The following is an 11628-nucleotide window of genomic DNA, read 5'->3' as shown; positions in this document are numbered from 1 at the left end:
AAGTATCAACATTCGATGGATAATTTTTCACTTTCAAATTCCTTTCACTTTTCCTGGCTTGCAGTCAGCTACCATTTTTCTGAATACCTCATGTCATCTTTTTTCCTTGGATTCCTTTTTCATTTTCCTGGCCCCTTCCTCACACCAATTAAATCAGAATGTATGGAAGGTATCACTGACTAGGCCACAGGATGCACAGATACTTGTGTGGGGCCCAGAATAAGAGAAGCTTCACAACAGGTCCAGGCTGCTGTGCAAGCTGCTCTGCTCTCAGGCAGGGGCCATAGGTTCCAGCACATTCAATGGCACAGGGATCCCGTCTGGAGCCTTTGGCAGGGCCCCAGAGGTGAGGAATAAAGCAGGCTCTTAAGATTCTGGAGCAAAGCCTTGCCACCCCCCTCCAGATAACTACTCTCCTTGTGAGAAACAGCTCTTGGCCTTAGTGAAGCCTAAATGCTTATCCATGGGCCCCAAGTTAGGTGGTGACACCTGAGCTGCCCATTGTGAACTGGGTATTATCTGACCCATCGGGCCATGAAGTTGGGCACACATGGCAGCACTCCATCATCAAACGCAAGTGGAACATATATGATCAGGCCCGAGCAGGCCCTACGGGCACAAAGAAGTTACCCAAATGTCCAGAGTCCCCACTACCACTACACCATCTTCTCTCTCCTAGCCTGACCTGTGGCTGCGTGGAGAGTTCTCAAAGATCAGCTGACAGAGGGAGAGAAGACTCGGGCCCGGTTTATAGATGGTTCTGCAAGGTCTTCAGACACCACCTGAAGCAGACAGCCCCAGCACCACAGCCCCTCCCCAGGAATCCCTAAAGGACACGGTGAAGGGAAATCCTCCCAGTGGGCAGAACATCGAGCAGTGCACCAGGCTGTTCACTTCGCTTGGGAAGAGAAACGGCCTCGCGGGTGTTGATCTATCCATTCTTGGGCTGAGGCCACGGTTTGGCTGGATGGTCAGATACCTGAAATCAACTGGACTACTGGTGAGAGAGAAATCTGGGGAAGTGGAATGTGGATAGACCCGTCCTCAAAAAAGTGAAGATATTTGTGTCCCATAAATGCCCACCAAAGGGTGACCTCGGCAGAAGAGGATTTTAATAAAGTGGATAGGATGATTCATTCTGTGGAGACCAGTCAGTCTCTCTCCAGCCTCCCCGGTCACATCCCGGTGGGTTCATGAACAAAGTGCCATGGTGGCAGGGATGGAGATTATGCGTGGGCTCAGCAACATACACTCCACTCACCAAGGCTGACCTGGCCACGGCCACTGCTGAGTGCCCAATAAAAGGATTTCAACCGTCCTACTTTCTCCTTTTGTTTGAATACCAGTGTGTGTATATAAAGCTAATATCTGATTTCTTTCCTCTCTTACTCTTTTCTTGTAACATAAGATTTTTACACCATAGAATTAAGTTACAGGATACAGAAAAGAGCAAACATCACTTAAGGAACACACACACACATACACCCCATCGGTTGCTTCTCTACGGATCCCTTATACACTTGGCATCGGCATCAGTATCTGTTTCTTACAGCTCGCTCTCTGGTGATTATGACATGTTTCCAGGATTGGGGACTCTGACTCAGGAAATTCAATTATTAATTTATATCAGGAGAATTAGGTATTGGGGAAAAATTCATTACCTAGACCATTTTCAGGAGCTGGAAACAAGAGGCAATTATCCAAGAAAGAAAAGAAAAGAGGAAAGGAAGGAAAAAAAAAATCACACAAACACCAAAAAGTGTTTTGAAAAAGTGCTTTCAGAATTTACTGTACAGGTTTTTTTTTTTTTTTTAACAATTTATTTATATGTTGGCTTCTACATGCTCTTACATTTGTGTAAAACATTTATACATATTCTTTACAATTTGTACATATATTAAATGGCTGTATCATAAACATTGTTCTATGAGATTTTATAAAAGAAAAATCAAGTAGGGAAAATTACTTATAAAACGTCAACAAAACCCGTGATATTAAAGAACAAGAAATTCTCATATTCATGTTTGTCTGATTTCCTCTTCTACTTATTTTTTGGATTCATTTTATTTGTGTGGGCCCAAACTTTCCATTTTCTATACTATAATTGGTAGGTCAGGAAAATGAAAGCAGTGTGGGTACTGTCGTAAGGCAACTGTGGACGGACACGCTCACCAGCAGGCAAGATAGCGTGTGTTCAGATGGAAAGCGGACAGTCTGTGAAGATGGTGTCTGGCTTTATGCCGTTTACTGGAGTCCTAGTGGTCAGGACAACTCTGACGTTTAGGGTGCAGTCACGAGGAACATCACTCCGTACTTCTTGAACATAAAAGCTCTAGGGATCACTGTGCATTATTCAGGTTGTCACCCTTATATCGGTCCCTAAACTTTTCCATTTGGTGGGGACGGAGAGGTCTACTGAGCTGGGTTTTTCATCTTTTCAGATAATAGCCCTGGCCCGCTGGTTTCCCTTCTGAAGTGAGGGGCAAATTACACTCTCACACCCATTTCTCATCACGTCTGACTGGATAGACTGAGACTCCCATTCGAGGTGAGAGCTGGGGGGAGCATGTTTGTCCCGGGGACCACTCCTTCCCGAGCACCAGGGTCAACCCAGCCCTGGGAGCAGAGTCAGAGCCCTACTTCTCCAGCATATCCCTTCTGGCCAGAACTATGCCCGGGAAGGGGGTGCCAGGGAGCAAGCCCTCTGCACAGAAGGGGACGCTCAGCAATATTCCTGGGGAAAGGGGGACAGTGACTGTGAGCCGCTGCCGGTGAGGAGCGGCCCTAGGAGCCCCTCTCTTGGCTTTCTCTCTCCTGGAAACGTAAGCACTGGAGTCATAAATACGTTCGTGAAAGGCATGTAGATTTTCCTAAGTAGACAGGCGTCCCACAGGACTGAAAAGAGTTATAAAAATATACAAACATATATATTTTTTTATCCCGGCATATTTCATATTTTTAAGAAAGCAATTAGTAATCATCTGACATTGGGTAAGAACCAGAAGATCACGGACGATGTAAAAATCACAATTTTATGTAAAATACCAGTGGGGGAAACCCCTAATTTTCCATTCAAAATTCTGATAACTTTAAGTACTTTCCAAAAATAGAGACAATTTCCGTTGTTTTAAATAATGGATATGGAAATGAACCAGAGACAACTGTCCCTAAGTAACCAATGCGTTCATTTAGGTTAATAAAATAGATGCAGTTTTTTGCAACTCTGTTTCTTTTTGGTTTTCGTTCATTCTTTCCTTTTTGTTTTTGCAGAAGGGGGGAAAAAGATTAAATTGCATTGCCCAAAGTCAGAAAGAAGCACTTCGGAGTTCTCGTCATTTTCTGTTCTGGTCTACATGACTGGGAAGCGGCCGAGGGCCTGCCTCAGCTTTTCTGCAATCTGGTGAAGAAACAAAAACAATCCTGAGACACCACTCCTGCCAGGACTTCATGATCGTCTACTGCTTCCATCTCTTGCAAGTTAGACATGGCAAACAGTTCAGATGCTTTTAACTGGGCTGTGTTTCTAGACTCTTCCAGTACCAACCAGCTGGGGGGACCCCCCCCCACCAAGCCCCAGCTGGTGCTGCCAGGGGCCATGGCCCCAGCTTGCAGGAAGCCCCCCCTCTTTCCAGCCCCTGCCTCACTGAGCAGCAGTATTTCCAGACCAGGCACTTCTTCCTCAGTGAGTGAGGGGGTGTGGGTTTCAGGCTTGCCTAGATTCCCCCTGTCTTCTTGGGTACCCGTGGACCCCCAAGCATGCCTCCTGGATCCCAACTGCTACTAGTATGTGCTGTGTAGACGGTACACCATTCCAAAGCCAGGGCTCTACTGCGGCTGCGGCAATGTACCCGTGCCTTCCCCAGGGGACCACATGTTCCCCTAGGACACAGAGGCTGTGGCTGTTCATGGAGCCTAAGTATCTGGAGTTAAGTGCTTAGTACATAACAGGGGCTCAAGAAATGCTTGCTCCATGAACAAGTATGCAAATTTTAGTATTTAAGGGTTACTTTCTCATAAAACTGTTACCTCTAACAGGAACTGATTAAATGCATGGTTTTCTATTTTGAGTCACAATGTCATCGATGATTAAACCTCACTGGGCTGGAGATTATCTAACAAATCAACATTGTCAGAATTTTAAGAGGTGCCCTTCAATTATCTTTCCATGTAGAACAAATGCAATGTGACCCTAATACATGAGGGGCAACGATAGAGTGGCGCCAGTTCATAACAGAGAGAGCCCAGGAACCGCATGCTATAAGGCTAAGAATGCTGAAGGGAATTCTGGGAACTCAGCTCCAAAACCAGCTGCTCCTGACACATAAGTCACACACATAAGCACACTAATCGCAGCTCCTTTTTAAGAATTTGCTGTTGGAGACACACATTTTCTGCACTGTCTTGCCAAAAGATGACACAGGCACGGATGTGAGTTTGGGGCTTGCCTACCATCACTCTGAACGGACGTGAGAGAATATCATGGAAATAGTGGAACACTCCACGAGAAACTCGGCAGCCACCACATGGTCGATCATACAGAGCTTGCCTTCAGAGGTCTGAGTTTCTGCTTGTGTGTTACATCTTTGTTGTCTGTACACTCTGGTAAGCAACCACATTACTAGGCAGGGTATAAAAGTTTACATTTTCGGGACCGTTTCCTAAATGAAGATATTTGAGGTTCCTTTCTCTCATTTTCTTTCTGAAGTTCCTTTGATGCACAATGAAACCTCATTCACGAAGCCTGCCTGTGGTGCCAGGCTCCATCCCCAGCTGAGAGCCCCGCAGAGCCAGGGGCCTCCTGTCATTCACTGTCCCCAGGCAGAGAGAGGATGTGGGGGTAGGGAACCTCCTGGGAAGGGCTCCTAGGAACCTCACAACCAGCTTCCAGTGCCCCTTCTTCCTAAAGAGAAACCTTTTTTTTTTTAATTTTTATTTATTTATGATAGTCATACAGAGAGAAAGAGAGAGGCAGAGACACAGGTGGAGGGAGAAGCAGGCTCCATGCGCCGGGAGCCTGATGTGGGATTCGATCCCGGGTCTCCAGGATCACGCCCTGGGCCAAAGGCAGGCGCCAAACCGCTGCGCCACCCAGGGATCCCAGAGAAACCTTTTTTAACCCAGTGTAATTCAAAAAGGAAAAGGCAGATATAATTAAAAGGGATTAAAGAAAAAAAAAAAAACCCTGCCCAATAACCAACCTTTTGTTTATTACTCAGGATTAAAATTACAAACAGATTAACTTTATATGGTCAAGGTTAAGTGACCATGGATTCTCCTGTGTGTGTGTGTGTGTGTGTGTGCACACATGTGTAAAATGCCCAGGAGGGGTGGCCAACTTACTGTTTCATAGAACTGCACTTGTTGCTCCAGGTACAGGCGGATGACGCTGTTGTAGTCATAGATCCGGTTGCTATGGAAGTGATTCATCTCAGCTACAACCAAAACCAAGATATCAATCAGTACCCCTGAACTGCAGCAGACAACACCGGGGGTTCTGGGTTGTGATGAGTCATCAACTGGTTTAGTCTCGCTGGCTTTGGGGCAGTGCCAGTTCTTGACAAATCACTTTATAGAGGCTAGAAAAATAACCTGAACTGTCATGGCCAACAATACTTTCCAGTAGAGGGGCAATTTTTTGTTGACGTGCCTATCAGATACTCTGAGACCCAGTGCACACAATCCCTCATGTGTGCACATGGTTCTCACAGCGCCAATGGAGCAGCAGGTCGGCGTGGTGGTTACCCTCTGCAGACGCCTGTGTGCATCTGTAGGATGTGGCATCTGTAGGCAGGACCCGGCAAGGCACCTGGCAGGCCCTGCCCCGTTCCTTCTTGCACAGTGGCTGCCTGGGCAGGTGTCTCAGGAGCCTGAGAAAGGCTGTACGGATGGCTGGGCACAGGGGGAGACCCTCTTCTGTATGGAGCTTCACTGCCCTGGGCAGTAGGGCTCCCAGAACCCAACCTCTTACTAGGTGAGTGGATCTTCAACTCTGCTGAATGTACTGACTCCAGATGATTCCCTTATGGAATTTGTCTCTCAGTACCCTACCCCACCCCATACCAACTCTGGCCTCATCACACCTCCGCCTGCCTCTTCCCTGATTCTGCGCACCTAGAGAGCCAGCTGCAGGCATAAATTCCTACAGAGAGGGTACCGTCCTAAGTTTATGTTATCTGAAGTTGTATAAAGTTTCTCATTTATCTGTTTGGATAACTTCAAACACAAGTTCGAAGCCAAATCCCCCATTTTGAACCCTTCAGAAGCCAGATCTTCATTCAAGGAAGTCTTCCGGACATTCTGTGTCCCGCTCACTACCTAGTCCTGAGGGCTATTCCCTGGAAAAGCCTACAAACAAGCACCAGGTCTTGTTCAGGCTTGGAAGTCTTGGGCCACAGAAGTAGCAGTTTTCTGCGCGGGCTTTCCGATTACCGTCTGGCCCCCCAGGCTCTCCCACCTCTCTCAGCAGTGTATCCCCCGCCTCCCACCATCAAAGTTTTAATGGTTTCTTAATGTCTACATCAAGTCTAGGCTCTTCTGTCTGGCTCTCCAGGCCCTCCACTATTACCACCACCTATTCTCCAACAGCCTATAAGGAGATCTTACTCCTGAAGGCTGATGATAAAATCTTGTACCATTATTTTGTATGGTTTTGTTCAAACTAGAGCATCCTTCTCCTTTCTCCTTTGCCCCAGCCTGCTCTGTCTGTCCATCAAGACAGGGAAAATCTGTTCACTGCTCCTGTGTGCTGGAAAGCACTCAGATATGTAAAAATTAATTAATATCCTTTTACTAACATTCAAACTTTTTTGAAAAAGCCATGTCCAAACTCCCTTTACATTCTGTGCTCCTGGGGGACAGAGGCTATAAACTGTTAAAAGTGGAACTTTGGAATCTAACACAGCATGATGATAGGCTAATATTAAGAGTTTTAAAAGGATCTTAACTGTTTATAAGAAATAATAAAAACGCACAGGCTCAAGCAGACTGTCACTCACAGTTATGTCAAGGAAATGGGTTCATTTTCATTAACACTGGAATCCTGCAAAGAACAGGCTTAGGAGGATACTTTTTCTTTCTTTTTTTTTAAAATTCATTTATTCATGAGAGACACACACAGAGAGAGGCAAAGACATAGGCAGAGGGAGAAGCAGGCTCCATGCAGGGAGCCCGATGTGGGACCCGATCCTGTGACTCCAGAATCACGCCCTAGCCCGAAGGCAGACGCTCAACTGCTGAGCTACCCAGGCTGCCCTTAGGAGGATACTTTAAATCAGCTCTCACTTGCTTAGCTGTGGTTCACATTTAGATTTCTCTCTAGCTAGGAAAATAGCAACTTCCCTGGGGAGGAAAAAAAAAATCTCTGCTAGCTGTGCACAAACCTCTGTCTTACCTTGCAACGCATAAGACATAGTGCCAACACGCTTCACCATGTTCTGTTTGTCCTGGGGGGTGATTTTACTAGTTGCAACCAATTTATCACTTTCTTTCACTTTTTCTATTGCTCCCTGTGAAATACGAATGCAACAGTGTCAATAAAACAGTGCTCAAAGGATTAGTCATTAATTTAAAATGCAACAATGCCGACATATTCTATGACTGGCTACTGAATAAAAAAATCTCCCGACAAAATAAGAACATAGGAAAGCACCTAAGTATAACTTCCTGCAAGTCACTTGGAAGCAAAAAGGTTGCTATTCTTAAAAAACAGAACTAAGCTAAAATGGACAGTTTTAGGCTACAACAGAAGGAAAACCAAACAGCAATCTATTTCTGTAATCTCTGTGAGCCTGTGCCAGGACAAGAGTAGCACATGAGACAGAAACAGGCACCGGAGTTTAGAAAGTGGATGAGGGGCAGCCCAGTGTGTGTGCCGGGGCCCTCTTTGTCTCTATCGGTGGGGGCATGCTGTCTGTGGGTGCCTGGGCGTGTGAATTGTCAGCTTTGCTCCAGGTCTGTAAGGAGCACTGCATCAATTCCAAGTTGATACTCAGAAGTCGTGGTAAAAGCTGCCAAACGTTTCCCACTCCAGGATCATCACAGTGCTCATTAGATCTGCCTGGGAAGAAAAACTTTCTACTCGTGCATAAATCAGGCTCCATGCCCAAAACTCTAACTGCTGGCATAAATCCCTACAACAAGCTAACTCTTCTGAGATGTTTTTTTAACTAAGACTTTTAGTTTTATTATGTTTATTTTATTCCCTATCCCTACCCACCCCTGCCAGTTTTGTTGACGTAATTCACAGACAGCAAGGTAAGAGTTGAAGGTGTACGACAGTACAACATAACCATCTAAGGTCTGTGTACACTGCAGGATGATGACCATAGTAACAGTTAACATCCATCACCTCACAGAGTTACAAGTTTGTTTTTCCCCTTGTGACGAGAACATTTAAGATCTACTCCCCTAGCAATTGCATTTCTGGGTACATATCTGAAGAAGGGGAAACTCAGAGAGATCACTGCATTCCTACCATTACCCACAACAGCCACAATACCAAAACACCCCCCAAGTGTCCACTTGGTAAAGAGAATGTTCTGAGTTTCATATTAAATTATCTGAAGTTGCACAAAGCTTCCTATTTGCCCATACTACCCCTTCCTGAGGCTTGTATTATTGAGCTGAATGCTAAAATGGCCACATGTCAGAATTGTTAGGGTCGCAGACCAGCCCTTGCCAGAGATTTTCCTAATAAATCCAAGTATATTACAACATCTCAGAGTACTATAGTTGATAAAATGCCCCTATTCTGAAATAATGAGTTGGAAACAGAAAAACTAACCAGAATCAAAAAGTGAGGACATCCCAAAACATGTCAAAATTCAGTTCAAAAAATACCTTTATGGTGGGACTTCTATAGTTTCCTTATTAGCACAAAAATATAAAATCGATGTTGACCATTTAAGTTTTAATTAGGAACCCTTCGTCAGGCCCAGGAACAGAATATCTTACTTCATCTCGACGGGGAAGGAAGGGTCTTTAGTGACTTGTCCAAGCAGCTAACAGAGGTCTCACTAGTAAGGGAAGCAGTATTCCTAATCTTGTTTTGAATTTCAAATAGCATGATTATTTTGTTTGATACCTGACCTAAGTATAGGCAGAAAGGAGTATTTTTCACATTTTTGTTCCCTCAAAATAGTCTGTCTATAGAATCAAAGAAACGATAACCCATTGCCTATATGTATTATGGGACCTCACTAATTGAACACCACAGGCAGCTCCGGCAGATTTCAGAAAGCTCTTCCTTACTCGGGGCCAAGCTGACCAACAGGGCCCTCGCAGGTGGCCATGCAGGTGGCCCTGCATGGCAGCCCTAGGTCACCCGTGTCATCTGTGCACTTCTGTGCTCAAGTTACCTTGTGGGCGCCGATAATATCAGGGAAGCAGCCAAGGAAGCCTTTATATTCATGATTACATTCCATGAGGAAATGAAGATCTTTCTTTGGCTAAAACAAGACACAGGGTGGTTATTCCTGGCAGAGAAATCCAGACCATCAAGGCCAAGAAAACAGTTGCCCAGAGGACTTGCATGAGCCAAGCCCCTGGGGTACTAGTTACCATACCAAGGGCTATGCAATCAGCCTAGTTTTCCTGCAAGAAAACAGGCCCCAAGACTACTACATTCTCAATTGTAGATTGGAGAGAAAATCATAAAACATCAGATCGTTTTTAGGCTGGCTGATAAAAATTAGTTATTTTGAGGCAGCTCCAAATATAATACTATTGGGGGGAAAACTGGTTAATATTACTCATACACAAGCAAAGAAGATGTAATAACTTAATGTTTAAATTTTGGCAGAGAATATAAATTATTACTAAAGATCTGGTAACCATCTTAAGTGGCAACTTAAAATATTTCAATTTTTCTGAATTATAATTTTAATAGCTATGTTATGCACTTCTACAACCTAATCTTTTTTTTTAATTTTTATTTATTTATGATAGTCACAGAGAGAGAGAGAGAGAGAGAGAGAGAGAGAGAGAGAGGCAGAGACACAGGCAGGGGGAGAAGCAGGCTCCACGCACCGGGACCCCGACGTGGGACTCGATCCCGGGTCTCCAGGACCGCGCCCTGGGCCAAAGGCAGGCGCCAAACCGCTGCGCCACCCAGGGATCCCCCCTAATCTTTTTCTATAAGGAGTAGTCAATGACTAACATGAAGGGGTGTGCACGGGTGTATGTGCACAAATACGTATTTCAAGAAGTTGTCTGAAAAACTTTTAATCTAGGGATTTGAGACACAAATGTCAACACAGATGTCTATTCCCCTTAAGGGAATTTGTTATTGGTTATCTGTCAAAAGAACTGGAATTGGGACTACTGAAGGCCTCAGTAAAAGCCATGTGACTGTATCAAAGACCTTCTCCCTGCCAAATCCCCCACTGGTGCCTTCTCCTTTGTGGCTGCTGAATGCTGAGAACCTTACAGAGTTGGCTCTACTACCTTCGTTTACCAGGTGGGTAAAGCAGCCTCAGACAAGCTAAGAGTCTAAATGGTGATATGAACGGTGCTCTTGATAGAACATTCCAACCCCTGATGGCTGAGGATGGATCCAGCCATTGACACTGGAAGATATTCATTTAGATTTCTCAATGATAAATGTATCCATCACTTTAGCTTAACCAAAGAAACACTATTACCACATACAATTAACAAAAGATACAGAGGAACATAAGAGGAGAGTTACTGGCAAAGTTTGTTTTAAAATACGTTGAAAGAACATGTGGATTGGACAGCAGCTGCTGTGCCCTGGAGCTACACGGGTCTCTGTGGATACCTGCTCTGCCACCAGACCAGCAATTTCTTCATAAGTCTTTCCTGCTTCGGTGATGGCAGCGTTGAGATCCGTTTCGCCTGGAAATCATTACAGCTACATCAGTGGTCATATGTATTTTCCCTTCGCGTATTTTACTTAAAAATCTTATTATAGAAAACACTATACTTTTCAAAACTAGAGGATAGGGTAACAAGTTCCCATCTACCCATCCCCTGCCTTTCTGCAGCACCCATACTGTCCGCCCCTGAGGTCCCCCTTTCACTGGCCATGTAACAATGCACCCATAAATTTGACCTCAAAGATAAGCACACTTTCTTTTAAGTTCTTTTCTGTTTTGTTTTGTTTAAGATTTCACCTATTTGAGAGAGAGAGAGCAAGAGCAAACGAGCATGAGCAGGGAGTGGGCAGAGAAGCAGGCTCCCCGTTGAGCAGGGACTCTGGGGTCATGACCTGAACTGAATGAAGGCAGTTGCTTAACTGAGTGAGCCACCCAGCTGTCCCAAGATAAGCATTCTTTAAAAAGCAAGGACAATATCAACACAACACTGGAGACAAGGTAACTGCTCCTGATAGAATTATCCAGTAAATGGTATCTGGAGTCTGGAATCAAGCTGGCTGCTTTCAGGACTCAGAGAAAGTCCACATCGTAGAGAGCTGAAGTGTTTCTTCAGTCTTTAGGTTCTCCTCCCTTTTTTCTTGCAAATTTCTTTTCGGGGGTATTGAAGAAACCAGGTGCCTTGGTACCCACAGTCTGGGTTTTGCTGTGTCTGTGGTGATAACATAGTCTTCTGTTTCCTGTACTATCTAAATCTCTCATTTTAGGAAAGGTCTGCAAAGTGTTGCTTTTCTAC

At 44.8% G+C, this 11628-nt stretch overlaps 1 protein-coding gene across 1 annotated transcript in view; it reads right to left on the bottom strand.

Moving 5' to 3' along the window:
- Positions 1 to 1760: 1760 nt before the first annotated feature.
- The window catches only part of SNX9 (sorting nexin 9), a 114952-nt gene continuing 105084 nt past the window's right edge, over positions 1761 to 11628 (bottom strand). Inside the window, exons 14-18 of the mRNA XM_041743095.1 lie at positions 10778 to 10854; positions 9357 to 9446; positions 7391 to 7505; positions 5341 to 5432; positions 1761 to 3397 (exon numbers count right to left, since the gene is read on the bottom strand). Coding sequence (XP_041599029.1) covers positions 3350 to 3397; positions 5341 to 5432; positions 7391 to 7505; positions 9357 to 9446; positions 10778 to 10854 — 422 coding nt within the window. The 3' untranslated portion in view covers positions 1761 to 3349. The remainder of the gene's footprint in view (positions 3398 to 5340; positions 5433 to 7390; positions 7506 to 9356; positions 9447 to 10777; positions 10855 to 11628) is intronic.

Source organism: Vulpes lagopus, chromosome 2 (assembly GCF_018345385.1).
Source record: "Vulpes lagopus strain Blue_001 chromosome 2, ASM1834538v1, whole genome shotgun sequence".
In the NCBI taxonomy this organism is placed as follows: Eukaryota; Metazoa; Chordata; class Mammalia; order Carnivora; family Canidae; genus Vulpes; species Vulpes lagopus.
This window is presented reverse-complemented; position numbering and strand designations above follow the sequence as displayed.